At 42.7% G+C, this 20,601-nt stretch overlaps 1 protein-coding gene across 6 annotated transcripts in view; it reads right to left on the reverse strand.

The window, feature by feature from the left end:
- The window catches only part of dennd4c (DENN/MADD domain containing 4C), a 35,951-nt gene that overhangs the window by 2,293 nt on the left and 13,057 nt on the right, over positions 1-20,601 (reverse strand). For 4 of the 6 annotated variants that reach the window (XM_069705181.1, XM_069705183.1, XM_069705184.1 and 1 more), the window contains 31 exons: positions 17,441-17,693; positions 17,288-17,357; positions 15,127-15,296; positions 14,744-14,985; positions 14,558-14,624; positions 13,175-13,233; positions 12,352-12,496; positions 9,411-9,586; positions 9,191-9,291; positions 8,051-8,275; positions 7,384-7,529; positions 7,118-7,156; positions 6,680-6,810; positions 6,445-6,577; positions 6,090-6,296; positions 5,814-5,942; positions 5,525-5,672; positions 5,256-5,405; positions 5,022-5,141; positions 4,761-4,889; positions 3,466-4,559; positions 3,068-3,260; positions 2,866-2,966; positions 2,589-2,764; positions 2,261-2,419; positions 1,982-2,180; positions 1,770-1,880; positions 1,540-1,677; positions 788-905; positions 240-396; positions 27-91 (listed from right to left, as the gene is read on the reverse strand). In XM_069705181.1, the coding sequence (XP_069561282.1) occupies positions 27-91; positions 240-396; positions 788-905; positions 1,540-1,677; positions 1,770-1,880; positions 1,982-2,180; positions 2,261-2,419; positions 2,589-2,764; positions 2,866-2,966; positions 3,068-3,260; positions 3,466-4,559; positions 4,761-4,889; positions 5,022-5,141; positions 5,256-5,405; positions 5,525-5,672; positions 5,814-5,942; positions 6,090-6,296; positions 6,445-6,577; positions 6,680-6,810; positions 7,118-7,156; positions 7,384-7,529; positions 8,051-8,275; positions 9,191-9,291; positions 9,411-9,586; positions 12,352-12,496; positions 13,175-13,233; positions 14,558-14,624; positions 14,744-14,985; positions 15,127-15,296; positions 17,288-17,357; positions 17,441-17,693 (5,351 nt within the window). Of the gene's footprint in view, positions 1-26; positions 92-239; positions 397-787; positions 906-1,539; positions 1,881-1,981; positions 2,181-2,260; positions 2,420-2,588; positions 2,765-2,865; positions 2,967-3,067; positions 3,261-3,465; positions 4,560-4,760; positions 4,890-5,021; positions 5,142-5,255; positions 5,406-5,524; positions 5,673-5,813; positions 5,943-6,089; positions 6,297-6,444; positions 6,578-6,679; positions 6,811-7,117; positions 7,157-7,383; positions 7,530-8,050; positions 8,276-9,190; positions 9,292-9,410; positions 9,587-12,351; positions 12,497-13,174; positions 13,234-14,557; positions 14,625-14,743; positions 14,986-15,126; positions 15,297-17,287; positions 17,358-17,440; positions 17,694-20,601 lie in introns of those variants that run through there. The other 2 variants (XM_069705185.1, XM_069705186.1) reach the window with 2 other exon arrangements.

Below are 20,601 nucleotides of genomic sequence, written 5' to 3' on the forward strand. Positions count from 1 at the left end.
AATTACCTTTTCAAACATTCACTCACCTACGTCGATGTTCTCCCGTCCCAAGGCCACCAATGAAAGAAACAGTATTTCTCTATAGATACTCCTGACAGAAATTCAGAACAGTAAATGAGACAAAAGACGTGCTTTCATTGACATTGTAAATGTGCAAATTCACTGCAGAAATATATTGAATAATAAAGAAGTAAAAGTGCTTGAAGGAACAAGGCGTGAGCAGGAGGGTCGGGGCTGACCTCTGCCTTTTGACCCCGTCTGGTCGCTGTTTGATCTCTCGGATCAGAAGGTTGATCGGCCCGAAGACGTCGTTGGTCTGGATGTTGCGAACAATCGTGTTGAGGAGTGTTCGGATCTCCTGGTGGTCGGTTGGAGCCAAAGTTTCCTTCTTCACCACTGGAAACACACAACACACACCGGCTCCATCAGAACCTCTGTTGAATAACCCTTTCTTTCAGTGATGAGCCTCTGCTCTGACCTCTTCTGTCAGCAATGTTGTTCCAAGAAAACAACTTGTTGCAGAGTCCACAACAAGATTTTTTGAAATTGTGAAATATAGTTGGCAAAAATTAGCTGATATTTTAAACAATGCATATCAAGTTTAAAAAGTTTGTTTACTTTTGGATAATCCGCATGATTGCCACGATGTTGCATTAAATACTGTTGACTTTGGTGCCCTCTAGTTGTAGTTTTCTACAAACTTCTATTATCAGGTTAATATGAATGAAGCTTTGATCACAACATTTTTTTTATGTGTATTGTGATGTGTGTCTGGGTCCACACTCACAAAAAGCCCTCCACAGCGCGTAAAGGGGTTCTCCATGTTCCTGGTGCAGGTTAATGTTGTCCCACAGCAGCTGTACAAACACCTGCTTACTGTCCTGGACCAGTGACGTCACGGGCAGCTGCAAAGACAAACCTTTGTTATATTACTGCCAATAGGTAGGTAGGTAGGTAGGTAGGTAGGTAGGTAGGTAGGTAGGTAGGTATTTACTTTATTACTCCCCGAGGGGAAATTTTTTTCGCTACAGCAGCATACAGGAGCAATAAGATAATAATAGAAATAATAGAATAAAATAATAGAATAGAATAATAGAAAAGCAATAAAATAGCAGTAAATAGCAGTAAAAAAATATAAATTATAAAATGCACAGTATATACAGTACATTATATATCTATATATATTATATACAAACAAACCAAGAAACACAGTCAACATATATATATATATATATATATGTATGTATATATATGTATTTACATATATACACAGTACAGTATATATCTATATATATTATATACAAACAAACCAAGAAACACAGTCAACAGTGTTATTGTACTGTGATGGATTTTGCCAGAGGTGAGTTATTGTATACAATATGCATCAAACTGACAGTCAGTAAAAATATGAGGGGGAAGTTTGAGTTTGCTCCATCAAGTCTACATGAACTCAACTCAAAGACTAAAAATAAAGAGGATGGAGAGGCATCATGAAAGAGACACAAGAAATAAAGACAGACAGCATTCTTGGTGTCTAACCTGTACTCCATTGTTGCAGTGTTCAGAGGTCAGGATGAGACCCGGGAGGTGAGTGGGCAGATCCAGGCGGCGGAAATACCACACCAGGTTCCAGAAAATGATTGGGTGCTGGCTGAGGAACTTGTGGGTGTAGATCACCTGGACAGATAAAGCCCGAGCTTGGACTTACAGGATCTTGTGTCTGTGGCAGGCACGCACTGTGACATCGTGTGTTTATGCGAGTACTTTACCCGATCTCCCTCGTTCTCCAACAGGGTCTCCAGCTCCTTGCGCAGCACCAGGGGGCTGAGGTATGGCACAGACACGGGCTTGGGATTCGGACGTTTTGTTCCCATGCCATCCTGACAAACACACACAAGTCCACCAATTAATTTCATTGCATTGCAGGTACAAGTCTCATCTTCAGTGACAGGCTTAATTTAGAAAAGCAAAGGGCACTGACCGACACCTCTTGCAGGCTGCAGGGAAGGCTGGTGGTGGAGACACCGTGTCCAGGTCTCTGGGAGTAGTCCAGGCTCTGCAGCGGTCCTCCAACACTGTTGCTGCGTGTCAGTGAAGTCCCACTGCATCTCTGCTGCTTCCCCGCCGCCTGGTGCTCCAGGAGACCCAGGGGGTCCGACTGTACGGGCTCTGGAATCAGACTAGAACAACAAGCAAAGAGCCGTGAGCAGATTTGAATACATCCCGTCACGGTTAATCCAACTGTAATTTGTGGTTCCACCTCTTGTGTGTTCCAGGACGATTATCTGGAGTCTCCCTTGGTTCCTCCTCTGGGAAAGAGATCAGGTCCGGTGTCTTGATGTCAGCTGAGCTGCTAGCTGTTGGTTGAGTACTGTTGCTGTGCATACTGTCTCCTGAAGCACTGGGATTCATATAAAACCTGGAAGTAAAAAATTAGGTGGTCTATTTACATTTTCCTGAAATAAAAAAAATGTGTTTGTTACTCTCTAATTTCCATAATTTATCTTCACATCACTTTAAAAAAAAAAAAACCCAAAACAAAACAAAACAGTACAAGAAAAAAGTAATCTTAGTACTTAGATTCGTACCCGCTGATTGTGCGCAAGTCATGAAACTCGATGTGCAATAAGGGAAGGAAGGCAGTGTGACAGAAGGGACAGTTGGTGTTCAGGTTGGAATCATCCGCTGTCCAACCCGCCATGATCTCCTCGTCGTACACCAGGGCTTCACAGGAGCGGCACTGGGAGCAGCTGGACATCAGCACCTGTCAGTGAGGAAACATGCCCAACCAGTCAGGATTTCATCTTTGCACTGAGAGCTCGGTGGCAACAAAGAGGGTGTTTGTGCGGGTGCAGTATGTCTGACCTCCAGTGCACAGTTCTGGTAGATACTTGAGGAGGAAGCGTGATGAGAGGAGGAGCCTTGCTCAGAGTCGGGACTCCTGCCTGTTCGCCCCGAAGTTGGATCTGCAGACGGAGACAAAAACAATCACGACAGTCGACATCACAACCGTCTTCATCAGGCTCTTTTCTTCCATGCTCCTCACATATTCCCGTTGAGTACGTACGTGTCTGGTGGGTTCCTCGGCCTGTGTCGCTGCTGCCGCTGCTGCTGCCCAGGCTGGTGCAGCTCTGGTTTAGACCGTTAGCCACCAGCTCTGGGATGACCCTCCTCTCAGGACTCTCGACCAAGTCATGTGCAGACAGCACGTGTTCGTCCAGACGGGCTGGGAAGCCGCCAGCACCCTGAGCCTGTTCATCCTGCACAGAAAAGTGAGATCGAATTCTGAGACAAAAAAATACAGTTACTTTCTGTTGATGTCCATATAGCATCACCAAACTCATATAGCAGGTGTGCTGTGAGGTAAAGGTACCAAAAAGCAATAAACAAAATGTTATCTGGTTTGATTAGCATCGTTGTGAAAGCTGCTTAAAAGGTCTAGAATGACCCTTTAACGACACTCACCTCATCATCTGAGTAAGAGTAAGCTGAGGCCACTGCCCCCCACACTTTGCTGGCCACGTTTGCCGCCTGCTTCATGCTTGATTTAAGCACATCAATCTTAGGTCCTGACAAGAGGGTGTCCATTTTGATGCCTGAAATGGAGTTAATGACCGAGCCCAGTGAGCCTCCCTGAGAGGACTTGACCAGCGCTGTCAGTGAGGACGATCTGGGACCTGGGTTTGCTGTCGTGCTCGCAGGCGTCTTTGTCTTTGTCTTTGCTGCAAACGTCTTGGAGCGGGTGATGGTGTTGGGGCTGCGTTTAGGGGTGTCGCCTGGTGAGCTGGTCGGAGTTTTGACTTGAGGCACTGGGAGGCTGCACCTCCTCTCCAGAGACTGTTTGGGCTGAGGGGCGTCGGTGGAGTCTCCCTGGGACTGCTGGAGCTCCATGCTGGAGGATTTAGCACCTAGTGGGCTCCTCAGGCTCATGTACATTTCGATCTCCTCAGCAAGGTTACGGGACACCACAGCGGGCACGGAGCGTGGCGGCTCCTGGCTGGTGACGGAGGCCGACTCTTCACTCTGTGACGCCAGGCGGGAAAGCGGGTCAGCGCCAACCTGCACGTCTGCCCTCTCCAAGCTCGCTCCTCGCACTCCGGACTCATCCTCCTGTGTTTCAGTGTACTTCCTTTCTCGTGTCTCCAGATTTACCTCAGTGCCCTTCCCCTCTTCATCACCCTTCATTCCCTCAGGCGCTGCTGGGTCCTCTTCCTCCGACAGCTTCTTAAGCATCAAGCCCGGATCATCTTCCGGCTCTTCCTCCAGGTCTGTAAAAAGTGCTTTGGACGCGGTGTTCACAGGTGGGCTTTGACCTCCAGAGAGCGCAGCGGCCAGGATACGAGCATCTGCGCCCATTTGGCTGGCCATGTGGTCCACGCCTTTCTCCAAGAGCATTCCTGCACGCGTTTCAGCGCTGAAGCTGCAGCTCCGTTCAGTAAAGGATTTCTGCCGCTGCTGTTGAGGCTGGTTAGCTACATCTGCAGGCAGCAGCGAGGCGTCCTCATCAGGCAGAGACACGCTATCGTTCTTGCTCAGTCTCCTGAACAGCTTCCCTGCACCTGCAGAATGTACACAGATACTATGAAAGTTGCTCTGTTGAATTTGAAGTTGCAACAATGAAAGTTATGGTTGAGCATTCAAATGGAAAACAAAATAATGTCCCCCCTGAAAGGTTACACAACACTGTCACCCCAATTTTGTCACAATTTCCGAGTCCAAGTAATTTGAAGTGAACCTGAAGACTTCGTCTTCTTCCTCACCTGTTTCCCTGCCAGCATCAAAGCTCCCTGTGGACAGCTTAACGATACTGGGGACGGGGAAGGGTTCATCAACAGGACTGGGAAGATCTGCTACTGCTCCACTGTCCACTGATCCTGCAATGTCACCTCCTGGTTAAAAAGGAATACAGGTGGCACACCAACATCAGTGTACATGAAGGCACAGGAGTCATGGTGCACACGCAATCTTAAAATGCAGTGCTAGAGGTTTCTACTTTGTATGCGATGCTGGGCTTTCCTCACCATTACGCTGTGCTTTGGCATTGCTCCTCTCGTCAGATGAAGGCACAGCAGTATGCGACGGCTCTGCCAGCTCCTGGTGTAACTCATCCTTGGAGCCGTAGCCTTGATCAGACTGTCTCCCTGTAGGTCACACAAACCAGGCTGTACTAATGGGGAAGCCATGTCTGTGCTGACTGGGTTCAGGTTTAACTTTTAGAGCTTGAGCCGTGGGGCGTTGGGGAATCGGTACCTTACCTGTACTACAGTGGCTGTCTGCTGTGTCTCCCATGTCACGGCTGGGGGCAAACAGATTATGTTCCTCACCGTTGACCTCACTCGAGCTGTCAGCACTTCCATGACTCAGACGGTCTGCGTCAGTGACAGTTGACCCACTGACTGATGAAGCTAGAGAAGGACACAGAAAAATGAGGGTCAGTAAAAAAAAAAAAAAAAAAAAAAAAGGAAACACAATGAGAGAGGACTCATGTTGACACATTATACAGTTCTGTTTGTACCCGTCTCACCTGTGGGGGTTAACGTGGATCCCTTCTTTGGAGATGTGTGGTTTAGAGCCTGCTTGAACTGGGCCACTCCACGAAGCACATTACGCAACTTGGTCCACATGAAGAGGCCGCTTCGGTTTCTGCTTGGCCACGGGCTCTCTAAGACGGCCTGCAGGCAGCAGATGGATGGATTTTATGTAAATGTTTAAGAAGTTTAATAAGCCAGCATATCAGTAAAACCTAAATATTTTAACCAGTTGTTGAATTATAAGAAATATCAAATTCTAAAGTGCTCAGCTGTATGTATAACCTTATTGTAGTATCCATATGTGATGGCATTGGGATCTATTCCATCTTTCTTCATCTCCACCAGGACTCGCAAAGCCACGACAGGAAGACCCCAAATACCACAGAGCTGCATCACCACTCTGTAACACACCTGAAAGACAAGACACACAAAAACATGAACCCGTTTTCAGCCCTGGATTTTTGCACTACTTATTAAAAAAAAACAGCAAAGAATGTACAATCAAACTACAAAAAACATGAAGACTCAAAAACTCTTCCATCCATAACATGACTGTACCTCATCCAGCACCTCCACCTCTGTGGTCCTCATCTTGAGTAGGACGTTGTAGGCCTGCTGCATGGCCCGGCTCTTAGACTTAGCCAGCACCACGGCCGCTGGCAGGCAGATGAACCACATGCTGTAGCAGTGACTGAACAGGCAGCGGGCCCACAGCGGCGGGTGGGAGTAAAAGTACTTCGCCATCTTGTACGCGAGCTTGATCTCCTGTTGGATGAGTCGGACATTTCAAGCAGTGTTTACCATGATAGATGAGGACAGAGACTGTGATAAGTTCAACAACGGTTGAGGTTACTAAAACACCTCAGCCTTATTGGCAACGTGTTCCAGTGTGGCTGTGTGAGTGTGTCCACACCTGCTTCGTCCTCTTAGCCAGCAGTACAGGGCTGCTGGACGGACTGGCCCCCGCTGCTCTGGTGCTGATTGCTGGACGTAACTCTCTGGGACGGTCAAACAGATTCACCTGCAGCCTGGGAAAGCCTTTATACCTGTGGGATAAAAGTACAATCGTCGCAAGGTCACGTGAGCACAAAGATCCTCTTCTATTTAAAGAGCTTTTACCGAACTAAAACAAACTGAAAAGGACTTACGTGTATCGAGGAGCTGGATCGGGTCCATCGTCAGCCGAAGGTTCAGGAGGCATCACAAAGACGGTGTGCTCGCTCTTTTGAGACTCGTCCAGCTCCAGCAGTCTGGTGTCTTCAGACGACTCTCCTTCAACCTGCAGCGAGGATTATTCACAAAGACTTGAGCTTTAGGTGAAGCACACTCTGCAGGTCACTTCCTGTCTGATGGCCGAAAGTAAACAACTACAAGCATGTTGCAGTCTCTAATTCTTTTCCATTAAAACGTGCTTTTTTTGGTTGTGATTAGGAGATGAGTACAGAGGCAAAGCAGGAAGTGTTCGCGCCCCTTGCTGCACACATTTAATGGAGGGAGGACATCAAAATGTACCGATCTTTTAATGTCAGTCACAAAAATTAAGAAAAGAAGGTCCGAGGAAATCTGATTACAGTGTAAGCAATTACCTTCGTGCCCTTGTCGGTGACTTTATCAGAGGGAAAAAGCTGCGAGAAGAGGAAAGAGAGCAAAGGGAAACGAATGAATCAGAGGAAATTTTGGCTTCCTTAGCGTCCCAGCGTACAAAAGTGACTTAGTCAATAAACCAACATAAAACAAAGGCCTTGTTCCTGAAAGGAAACCTCCAGCGGCAGAGAAAAACAAAACAACACAAACACCCCAGCGTGCAGTTTGTACACATTTGAGGCCGGCCTGACGCTGGGATGGTTATCACCTTCTCGACACAGTCGTCAAAGAAGGCCAGGCCGGTGTCCTTGTCGCTGACGAAGGTGCACTCCTCGATAAAGCGGATGAATATCTGCGTCTTGGTGAGCTGGGAGTAGAACTTCTGGTGGGCTCGGTCTCGGCTTTTGAGAAACCCTACAAGAAGGAAAAACGTGAAAGAGGAAAAATATAAACCGTTTGTACTGGAGTGTTGTCCAGTACAAATGTTGACCCTATTCAATCAATCAAATGTGCAGCTATTTAGAAAAGTGTTTTATCTACATAGTTAAGAGGATTGTCCTCCACTCTATCTATAACTGATCTGTAATAGTGAAGCTAAATGGAAGTAAAAAAAAAAATAATTTCCCAGCAGCAAGTATTAGTAAACTCTTTTCATAGCTGATGAGAAAGTTGATTGATTTCTAGACACTTTGATTGACTGAAGGTTGAGATGCATCTTGAAATAGAGACGCCAGTAAAAAATACACATCAGTCTGAAATAAAGCTATAAATTATGCAGATGTTACAAAGTCAGGAAGCTATCAACAAATCCATAACACAAGGCTGCTCATGAACAATATCATGACTAAGGATGTGGGTTTCTGTGGTGTTCATCCTTCGTCCTCAACCACATCCTTTAACACGTTCCGAAAGTAATCTGTCAATCACATGTCTACCTTGCAGGTCATAAAGGGAGTCTGCGGCGGTGGCCTTTTCCGAGGGCGCCTGGGTGATGGGTTTGAGGTAGGAGCGGTAGCCCTTCAAGATGGAGGCCATGAACCGGAGGAAGGTCTCCTGGATTTCCATCTCCAGGGCCGTCTTTTTCTTGTGCCAGGTGAAGTCCGCCTCGATGGGGGTCATGTCCACGGCCGAGCCCTCCTGTGCCGTTTGAGGCCCTGAAACTAAAACACAAACCACAGTCCGTTTGAACAGTTCAAGGAAAAGCTGTTTTACCCTTTATCAGCTGCTTTTAACAACCAACTCTTTTATTGTGCATTTTTTTTTTGAGTGTTGGCCCACTCCCAATCTATTCATCATTATGTTACTTGATGAAGACGTTTGACACACCTGAAGATGAAGTTACTGTTATAAAGGTAGAAGCAAACTGTGTGAGACCCTCTAAGTAGCATTAGCTTACTAACTATTAGCAATAGGTTGCCAGCTAAAATGTTTCTGCTACTGTTACAAAGGTTTACACGGTGCTTCAGCAGTATAGAGTCCAGTGTAAGAGTTACTTCCATCACGTCTGGTGTCCTTTTATGATGAAAGTTAGTTCAACCAGCAGAAAAGGCTGATGGCTCCGTGAGTTTTGCGAACGGTGTTTTCAGTTAAGCACAAAGTCCTCTTGAATGCTCCACCGATTTTACACATGGAAAAACATTACTTTAATTTCATCAACCAAATGGTGGTAATGGAAAAGAATTCAAAGGTAATGACATAAAGTGTAAATGATAAAGGTCTGTATTTAATCAGATTTAACTTCAGATGCTCCCCAGGTGTATTCTTTATGTTGTCATTTTTATATCATAATATGAATTATTTGTTTTGTGTTCAACCAATTAAATGTATTGTTAAAATAATTTTTCCACTGCATTTTAATTATTTAACAACAATCTTATTGATGTGCTCAGTTCCATATATTACTACAGACTGCGGACAGAATACAATGGGGCCCTTACAACGATAATAATGTCATTCAACATGAATCGTCTAAATCTTAGTTTGTGGCTATTTTGTCCGTTTTATATTTTGATCAACAAGTAAGTAAGTGAGTGAGGGTTTTTTTTCTAAAAGGAGAAGTGAGATGCTGTTTGTACCAGTGGCCAGCTGGTGGTGCAAGTTGCTTAATGAGTTCATGAGACTCTTGCAGGGCTTCTTTGGGAGGTTCTTCCAGTTGCTGTGTCTCTTCTCGTCAGACCTGAAACACACCATACCACAAAGTTCGTTTGCTGGAAGTAACAAAAAATATGCAACGGGCTCTCAGTTGAACAAATGTAATTCTGTAACATTTGAAACAGTTGTAAATATATAACATACAGGTAGATAGTGTTGGTGTCCAGGTCCACACACACAACATCTGGCGGGGGGTCATAAAGGTCAAAGTAGCGCGAGTCCACGCCCACGATGAACGGACACGGGGCGTTGAGGACGCCTGCTAGAGAGAGCGGACACAGAGGGATGTAGGGACACTGCCACTGGAAGGGGAAGATCATCTGAAGACAGACAATGAGGGAGAATCAGGGTTACTACAACCACAGGGACAATGAGAAGCGTTTTTACGTTACAGCTATTGCATTTTAACTTTTTTTTCTTCCTTACTTCTGGGACAACATCGATAACAGACTCCGGAATAAAATCTTGCCGACTGTGACAAATTTAAGAGGTCCCACTTGCATCAGATACGATTTATTACTGCAACTGATTTACTTTGACAAACTCTCATTGCCACATGGGGGATTTGTGAGGATTGTGGCATCCTGTGTTTTTAGAGAGAAGTGGTTCAATCAGGTTTCTGAAGAATAAACAACTGATTGCAGTAAAAAAATAAGTCAAAGTTTAAAAAGTTGGAGGAGTGCCAACATTATTGGGATATTATGTTGACCGGGGACTTGGACTTGAGATCTGTAGATCAGATATAATACCAGGGATAGGTTTTGCATTACTATAAGGATATAAAGTGTGTTATTATTCATAGCTAATACACTTACACAAATGAAGATGACTATCTCACTTGACTATATTTACAATAGATTCATTCATTCGATCGTTCATTATAGTAACAGTTTATGTAACAGAGGATTTCAGTGCAGATATTTCAGACAATGGTTTTGTTGTTTGCATCACAGCAATTCTTTGTTTTTCTAGAGATTTCACCATAAGCAAATACAGACAAACATACAACATACAGGGGAACAAGGCAACTTACTGTTGCAAGTTTTCATGAATGAGTCTTATATTAAACCTGCCTGGAAAACTTAAGTGGCTATAATGCAACGCTGCAATGAGAGAAGTTAGTTTGTAGTGGATGAAAGACAAGTTAAAGATAGGTCCCATTTTGAGCTGAAAGAAAAGTCATTCATGCTCTTAATTTCATGTTGAGGGTGGTCGGAAAGTGTCAAAGAAGCAGTTGTAATGGTGTGAGTAGAATTGATGCGATTTTTACATATTAAAACTAAGAATAGGACTTGTGGAATTTTATGCACTGTAAAAAGTTCACTGTCTGTCAGCTAAGAAATCTACAGGAGACATAAGGCAGTCACATTACTGCTAAAAACCTCATCTTCTTCCTGCCACTTATTTACTCTGTTTCTGATCAGACTTTTTTTTACCTGACTTTGACCTCACAGCTGTTCGTTACAGTCATAAAATATAAGTCAAGCAAGTAAAATGAATAGTTCTGGTAATTGTAGCTCCACCATGTGAGACTTTTCTGCCCTCTGGTATGCTTTTAAGGTTAATTAGTGTGAATGGAATTACAAACAGATCATGATTTAGTACGTTTATCAGTGAGTTAGTGCTGCATTTCACTCACATAGTGGTATATCATCTCCACTCCATTAAAATGAAGCGTATGTTTAAGTTCAATAAAGAAGATCTGTTCCCACAAAGTCACTTTACTCTCATGTGGGTAAACATGTGCTTTCCTGCGGCTCCATTTTCTTCGTCACTCATTCATAATCTATTCGTCACTACACTCACCCAAAGGTCTTTCTGCCTGTGTTTTTGAGCCAATCGGTTTCTCTTCTCTCTTCTTTAAATATCATCGTGATTCTGTAATTCTGCCTTTCCAGACCCTCATCCTTCCCAGCAACCACATTTGGTTTCGGAGATTAAACAGAAGTTTCCATCAGTCATCTCTACTCTCTTCTCTCACCCCAACCGGTCAATCTGTCGGAGGTTTTCTTCCTGTTAAAAGGGACTTCTTCCTTCCAGCTGTCGCTGATGTGGTAAATGTTCAATTGTTGGGTTCCTGTGTTAAGACCCTAGAGATGTTTCAAGTTGTGATTTGGAGCTACATAAATACAAATTATAAATCCAGATACTCCCCTCAAAACCTCCAGCATATAGGCTCTGGGGGTCCTGCCCTCCTCCTCCATCTATTTTGACAACGCTCCAGAAAGCAAACTCTCATTGCCAAAATCTGACCGCCAAAAGTACTGTCATTTCATTAATAAATTGTTTTTCACTCCTGATTATCCTCCTTATTAAACTGGTATATTTGATGACTTGTCTCAGCCTCTAAATGATTAGATAAGAAGCTCTTTTATCTGTACTCTTATAATTAATGTTCTTCTACGTATGCAGATAATTTCCTTCTCTGCAGTACTGATAAATGATCTCATAATTTCAATATATAAAAGTGGTTAGATAATGAGTATTTTCTTGACTACTACTTAAGTCGGTCTAAAAGTAAACAGTCAGGTAATTTTTTTAGGACTTAATGCACAACAGTAATAAACTGTACATGACCCGTGTCATTAATCTAATTCTCTGGGAAACATCTCTGGATATAAATTTCTAATGTGGTTGGTAAAGTGAAGGTCTACATGTTAATGGCTTAATGTAAGCCCCATGTCCTGTTCATCTTTAAAGGGGGTAGCTATAATTTAAAAAAAAAAAAAAAAGACATACAGTCCCTTTCAGTGATGCCATAAGGATGTTCGTGAGTACACACACATTATATAGTGCAAGTCAAATGGTTTTCGTCTTATGAAAGAGAATTACAGGGACAGTTTTGGAAGAAAACAACTTTTGGGCTCCAAAACCTGCAGTCATACTGTTCTTCTGAGATCAGTAGACTGTCATGCAGGAAATTATTTGCTCTCTTTCAAAATAGACATTGTTTTTGTGACGTGTATTAAAATTGTTATGCATTACAAGTTTTTAATAATTAAATGTTCCCTTCCAAAGTAAAGTACATTAAAATCAACTGAAAATCTAAGCAGAGTACAAAACTTGTACGTCGGAGCCAACTCACAGCCACCACAGCCTCGGCCACTCCGGTGAGCACGGCGGGCCGGAGCGAGTGCAGCAGGATCTTGCTCTCCAGCAGGACAAAGTGCAGCACTGTGGCGCAGTTCTCCGAGCCCAGATTCATCAGCAGAGTGCCGTAGTCAGCCCCGCTGAGGGAGGGAGAGAGCAGGGGAGAGGAATGAAGTGATGAGGTCAGGCAGGAAACGGAAAACAAAATGGAAAGCAAAGGAGGGGGAACGTAAAGGATGGGATGAGGAGGGGAAAAAACAATCGGTGGACTAAAAGGGTTTAAATAGAGAAGTGAAAACCAAATGAAAGCAGACAGAAATGCAGGCACATGGAAGACAAAAGGAATCTAAACTATGGAAACAGCATCATGACCTCACTGAAATATGGAAATTAGCACGATGCAGATGAATAAAATAAATATTATAATAACAATAAAGCCAATCTAATGACCCTGCAAGAAATTCTGTAATTCTAACTAAAGAAATATCTCTTGAGACTGTGTATGAAGTTCAATTTAAAAGTCATTCCTCAGGACGTACATTAACTCCTGTGTTGTTAATACAATATTCCACTAAGTGTCGACCTGATATACTGTTTCAGCTTGCTAATGCATGTTACCTGTGTTTTCATGGGCTATTTCATAACCTAATATCATTCTGACAGCCTTTACAATTGTCACTCAAAATTTGTTAAATTTTTTTGTGCAATGCTTCATCATTGTGAAATTATTAAAAAAAAAAAAAAACTAAACGATGTGTGGAAAAATAAACCAAACATATTTTTGCAGAGAAATGATTTTGTGAAGTGTTAAAATGTACCTGAGGGGTAAAGGTGTACAAACAGGCTGGGAGAGGATCAAAGCGTCATGTGCCGAGAGCTGTAGAAGAAATGTTATAATGTCAATAAATAGACGATATAAAAACAAAACCACATACAGTACGGTATGAGAATTGTATACACTTCCGATGTCTTCTGCAATAGTATGTCAGTATAAAATATAAAAATTTTAGATTTCCAAACATTCCTTTTACAAATACTGAAATATTCCACTGAAATATTTATACACTGTTAAAGTCAGGAAGATAGCCCAGTGCATGGCTAAATAATCATACCCAACAGAGTTATTAAACAGCAATATAATGTGAAGCAGGTTGAACCAGAATGATAAACAAAACTGGAAACAGCTTTGTTAGGGGGAATAAATCTGAATTGTGGAAAACCAGACTGAAGACATGAGGGTAAAAAAAACTTGTGAGCATAGCTGCGAGACACAAACAGCTCGTCCTGCAACACACAAGGTCTCTCACAGGCAGAAATATGGCACTAGACAGGTGTTTCCAGATGTGCTTTCCAAGCTCTTGGGAAAAAAAAAAAACAGCCAAAGTTGAAGACCGGGGACGCAGCAGTCGGCCAAGGAAACAGAGTGCAGCAGATGAAAGACACATCAAGTAGATGTGTCTTTAAGATCGATGTTGAACAGCGACGTCAGCTCAGAAACAGCAGAAAACTGTGTGACCACCTTACACACATCTACAGTCCAAATACGTCTGGTGAGAAGTGGTCTTTGTGGAAAACTTGCAGTCAAAAAAACCAAAAAAACAGTCCTCCAATGTGGACAGAAAAAGTCACGCAATCTCTGCACAAAAACACCAAAACTGGGGTGCAGAAAAATGGCAGCAGGTGATCAAAATCTAAAAATATCTATGTCTAACAGTCAGCTTGTTTGCTGAAGGGCTGGAGAGCATTACAAGGATGCAAGTGTCTGAGGCTCCTCAGCATGTTTGTGGTTGCATTTCTGCTGATGGAGTTGGGAAGTATAAATATATACAACCATAAGAAGAACAAAGAGTCCTGCAACAGATAATGTGGCCACCACAGAGCCGTGATCATGAAATCAGTCTGGGATTACATGAAGAGACAGAAGATACTGAGACACACGAAATCCATAGAGGAACTGAGGCAAGTTCTCCTTAATGCAGAACAAGCAATCTGCCAAATGCCTCAAACTGTGAGCAAGTGCATCGAGGAGAATAATGCACTTTTTATGCAGTTTAATTGGTAAATAACTGTATGTGGGGTTATTTATGAAAGTATGTCGGGTGCCTAAAACATTTACGAGATACTGTACATGTAAAAGCAAATATATATATTTTTTATGAGCTTTTTCTTTGATTGTAAACAACGCGAGGAGAAATTCTCACCTGAACCAAGATTCTGGGTCTTTGAGGGGAAGGAAATGACACATTGTGCATGAAGTGCGAGATGTGCCTGTTGAAGAGATGCATACAAACACAAGTATATAAAGCTGGAGACCAATGTCTGATACAACACATGGAAAATTAAGCTTTGAGATCTGCCCAACAAACGAGACGAGAGTTGCTTCCTACTTTTCAATGGGCAGCGGGTGCGGCCCTGAGACGGAGAGCTTGTAGAGGAACATCAGGAACTTGCGGAAGGACTCGAAGAAGGGCCAACGGGAGAGCAGACAGATGCATTTGTTGGTGTTTACGGGCCGGTTGGGGATCATCTTCTTCTCCACCGTGGTGAGCAGGCCCAGCTGGATCTTCTGCTTCTCGTTCAACAGATCCACTGAATATGGCTCGTAGAACTGGATGGCTGAGCCGTACACCTGCCACCGGGGAGGAACACATTACTTATGTCATTCTGTAACTGTTTGGCTTTCTGCCCAGTTTAAAAAAAAAATCAGTTTGGCTGATAATATATCATGAAAGCTTCTTAGCTGCGTTTGCTCTTTCTTGCTGCGTCTCACCTTTTCGCTAGAGGAGGTGGTTAAGACAAACGTGGAGAAGACGGGTAGAGGGTCGCGAGTGTTCGGTGCCCAACACTCGATCTTGGCACCCATGGGCAAACAGAACAGAGGTACAGACTCGGACAGAGAAAGAGACTCGTAGTTTTCTTCTGGGTAACGAAAGATTAGACCTGGAGAACAGCAGTAAACACGAACGATAAGTTACAACTCTATGTTGCAGTTGTGTCGTATGAAACAAAATACAGCGACAATTTCAAGGATGGAGAAGGTCAGATCCCTTTATAGTCCTCAGACTGTAAACTCTGGTTTCATTTTGAGGAAAAACCTTAGTTCAAATTGACAATTGGTGACATGTGATTCAGACAAGACAGACAGACTCATTCTTATGTCTCCACACACACACACACACACACACACACACACACACACACACACACACACACACACACACACACACACACACACACACACACACACACACACACACACACACACACACGCAGACACACACACAGACACAGAGACACACACACACACAAGCCTGAAGACGCACAAACTCTGGGCGTGGCAGGAAGTGCAGTTGTCTGAGATGAATAAACAACCACTTTGCAGGAAAAAGGCGGGCCAAAAGATAAAGCCTGCGTGCGTGCGTGTGTGTGTGTGTGTGTGTGTGTGTGTTTGTGTGCGTGTGTGTGTGTGTGTGTGTGTGCGTGGGCGCGGCAGGCATTCGTTTGAACACTGATTACTGCAGACGAGTGTTACACAATGAAATGTTCCAAAGGCCGGGCGGTAAGGGACGCGTTCAGTCAGCGAAAATGTCACTACAGCTGTAAGCGAGATCACAGATACTCACAAGGTGCTTTGCCACGAAAACAACTGAGGCTTATTGTGAAAACACACAATGCTGCACCGTTTCTCACTGCACTGCCGTTTTGTTATCAGTGTGTCACATCATTTAACAGAGCTGCACACTGTGGAAACACTCATTAATATTATTGCGACACATTTTCAAACAACACTTATTATCATAAATAGAAGACCATTTCAGACAGAAAAACATTAGATGAATATGTTAGAATAAAAAATTAAAAAATAGTACTCTGTGCATGCTTTTTTTTTTTATCTTTAAGTTCTTTTTCATAAATGTTAAATGATACCTGTTAATTATTCCATTATCTCGTGTAATCACCCTAAAATCATGGTCAACCTCTGCTGACATATATGCGAGTTTCTAATCTTTTACATTTACTGTTTTTTAGAGCTTGACCATCCAATCAGCCGACTGATTTTATCAGCCGATATATATTTATCACAGATATATCAGTATCGGCGTACATGTTGTCTGCGATGAAAACATTTTTTACAGAATATAATGCAGAAAAAGATGTGTGGCATAAAATAGAAATGGTTGTATTTATATAAGCTGTAAAATATCCTGCCAGCAGAAGTGTCAGACGTGTTTGATCACCACATCTGAAGGATAATCGCTAAAAATGCATATTAATATATACTGAATATGCATAGATAGGATATCGATCTATCGATAGCAGAATTATTTTACTTCCTGATATTGGTATTGCAAAAAAAAAAATCCATTATCGGTCGGGTACTCGTTGTTTTTTAACACAATATTTACTTTTATTTGCTCATTCCATTTTTATAAACTGTGAGTAGACATGTAGTTGGAGAAGTAAGACACAAAATGTCCAAAAAAAGACAAATAAATAGCAATTCTCAACAATAGAGCTGCATAATAAAACAACATTAACGTTCATTTTTCTGCTTCATTTGAACATTTTAGTCAATTAGGTTAATTATCAATGAATGAACTGAAGTTGTGTTTTACTTTACAACAGTAGTCTGTCTTAATACAAGGACATACTGTAGTCTGAGCGATATTTTCACTAATCTAATTGCTCCTGCAAGAAGCTCTGGCACCAGACGGGCTGATCGCAGAAGGTGAGCCATCAAGTATGATTCATCTCAAAGGCAGCAGAGGTAAAAGCTGATGAATCAAGTGCCGATAATGGAATTAAGCAATGGTAAAATGAAAATGAGAAAAGTGACTCGGAGAATAGAAGGGCAAACACTGGTCAGCTGTCATTTTGAGCAAAAATAAGAGAATTTACATTTTAAGCCATCAGAAAAAAAACTTACTCACCAGCATTGTAACTGATGGAATTTGATGCAGATACAGATTTCTTGTAACACAGGAACACATTGGATCCCCACTGTAAGATTATCACAAGGTTACACTCATGCTATACCTTTTCTCTTCAACAGGTGACGATGCCAAAGCGTGAGCCGAACGTACCATGCCACAGTTGAGGTTCTTGTCCACTTTACAGAAGGTATGCGGCGGCGTCTCGCCCTTGTTGGTGACGATGACGCAGATATCCGTCACTGCCAGGGAATTCTGCGGCTGCACGGGTGGCGCTCGGCGGAAGGTGATGAAAATGCGCTGCGAGGTGGCGGAGCTGTTGTTGACGTTGGCGCAGCGGCCGTACGGTGTGGCCTGGATGACCTCGCAGCCCTGGATCAAACGCTCCTTACCCTCGTACAGCACGCTGACAGACACAACGAAGAGGAAGTTCAAAATCTTAGCAACTGATAGGATGCCACACCTTTTGTGCCTTCATCAAGAACAAAAAGGTGAAATCGTGTACAAAAGGGGACAGCAGAGAAAATTGCAGAAGGAACCCAAGAGTGAATCTTTACAGCTGTTATTAGGTCTAAATCCAGAGAGAGGACGTTGCGTCATCCCATGATGCAACATTTTACAGTACAAAAACAAAGGATGAATTGAGTCTGAATGCAGAAACCTAAACAGGAATTTATATCATGCAGCTAAAATGAAAAAGGGAAAAAAAAGAAAAGAAAAGAGGACTGCTCTGTTGTGCACCAAAACAAAAAATAAATGAACTGTGGAAGTCTTTAGTTGGAAATGTTTGTCCTCGTGGTGAAGGTGCCCTCCACAGGTGAAGGCATCAAGAAAATCCTCAACAGCAGAATTTCTAACTGTAAACATGTAGTAAGAAGGAACACAAAAAAAAAAACATGCATTGACTCTGTGCTTAAAAACGACATTAACTGGTTTTCTGGCCACTTGGAGTTAGCACAACAAGCTGCAGACACAACATTAACATGTCATAGGTTTTATTGCTATAATGGATGTTTTAGCAAACCTATTTAAACATTTGACAGATATGTACAAACATTAGCATTCATAACAAATTCTGCTTTGGTCACAAGATGAATTTAAGCCCATTTAAGCCCATTTTTGGGATCCACCAACAACCAAATATCTGACCCTTCAGATTCTACATGCTCCACTGTGTTAAACCGGCATCACCATCTCGATATTCTCAGAATGTTAATTTACAACATAAGCTTACAAATCTGGCAACGTGTAATCACTGCAACGCTGCCATATGAACACATCAATCCACATTCATAAGCGGCTGTGGCTCTTTGGTGAGGTTAATCTCTGGTTCTCCTGTTTAACTGGGAGGATCCGTGTGTGGTCAGCACCACCGACTTTCATCTGAAGGCTCTGGTTTCCATTTGAGGCCTTAGTGAGAGGTCTGTCTTCAACGGGTGATGTGATTCAGACCTATTTACTTGCTGACTCATCCAAATCCCAGACAGTGAAGTGATTCTCAAATCCAGTTTAGTACAAAATAAACACTTTGACTGTTACTGTGAAAAATGCTTTGTGCGCTACCCGTCTCTGCTCCCTCATCACTCCTGCTGTGGAATATCACACAGCAAAAAGTTGCAGCGAGGAAAGCAATCAGTGTCCCACTGTGTTGGATTGTTATTGCATGACTACAGGGCTTCTGTGGCTGCATGCTCCACGTCCTCTCTTTCCATCTGGACAAAGCCACGTGGGAGGCCAAAAGCTACGACTACTGCCCCTCTTCAAACTAAACGCTTTGTTGTTGTTTTTTTGTCGTTTTTTTTTTTTTAATCTTGGGCAGGCTTTAAGGCAGCCGTTGCCGATACAATAGTCCTGAAACACCCCAGTTATTCTGAAAAGAGTGCAGGAACAAACCTAAAGAGGCCAAAGAAACAGTTGCCAACAAATTCTCATTTAGGCCTAATGGGCACAGTAAGTCGTGACGCTCCAGAGCCCCGAGCTGGGAACGCTTCACTGGCAGCAGAGGTGGCAGAAGGAAGAATAAATGATTTACAGTTTGCTAGATTTACATTTAATCTTACAGAAAACGACTCGTAGATTTAACAGTTGTCAGCTGACAAGAGGAAAACAGCAGCCCAAAATAGCTATTGATCTTCTCTTTCATAGTTCAACCAATTAGTTTGCCTATTCAGAGGCGAATGCATCGACTAACAGCATTTTTTTTTTTCCCAAACAATCATTCCTTTCTGAATATTTCTTATTAAAAACAGATCACACAGTCATGAATTTTACATTAGCAGCCTCACTTTTATCTCTGTTTGCAGCAATACAGGCAACAGGTGGAGTTTGCTATTCGGCCTCATAAGCTGCTCACTGATTTAGTGCCTCAGTTGATGAAAACAAACTATGGAATAGGTATGCAGCTGCAAGTTCAGAGCTATTTCTTCCACCCTATGTATCTATTTGCATGCCGGTCAGGATTGCACAATCTCTTAAAGGGAACATGACTTGATATACAGTCTTCTGTTTAATGCCCAGAGCACCAGCGGCTTGCAGTGTTTCATCATGAGGGTTTTGTGCAGCTCTACGGTTTAAAAAAAAAAAAAAAAAAAAAGCTTATCTTATTGATAACAAATTCATGAATGAACCAAAATTCATCAAAGAGTAAGTAGAATACAGTCTGATGTGTTCGTGTCTGTACACAGCAACCATGTTTTTAAATGAAGAGTGAAGGGAAACCTCTCAGAGTGAACAAGTGCCACCTCTTGTAAACTCCAGCTTGTTAGACACAAAAAGGCTTCAGACAAAGACTTGTAGGTGTGTGAAGAACTGCGATGCATCCGAGCATTGCATCATTGTTCTCAATTGAAGCGTTGCTCGTCCATACAGGTCAGACGGGTAAACAGATATAAAGCTGATGATGAAATGTAGATTTGATTTTTGGCTCCTCTGTTGGTAAGTGAGATCACAGGAAGCTTTAGGTTTACTCGACGGCATCATAATCGAGTTCCCTGTTATAAAGATAATAGAAGGAAGCAGGACAAATTCCTGTGAGCCGAGGGGAGCTGAGAGGTGTGTTAGAGAGGGAGGACTCCATGACGAAATAGAGGCGAGTGAATGAAGCAGTCAATACACCTACTTCCTTCCATTTGTGAAGGAAAAGTTTTGTCACTCCTTGAAGTGTTGAACTGAATTCAACCTGAACCTGGACACAAATATGAAAAATAGCCTGTTGAAACAACAGTGCAGTTTACTGCTCAGCAGCTTTCATTACAATCATATCATCCTGACAATGATGCTTGTGATTAAACTATTTTTTTTTATGTGAAAATCTG

The sequence above is a fragment of the Brachyistius frenatus genome, unplaced genomic scaffold (genome assembly GCF_029030835.1).
Source record: "Brachyistius frenatus isolate BFR_SWC_R1_liver_20210118 unplaced genomic scaffold, ASM2903083v1 Contig_54, whole genome shotgun sequence".
NCBI lineage: Eukaryota > Metazoa > Chordata > Actinopteri > Embiotocidae > Brachyistius > Brachyistius frenatus.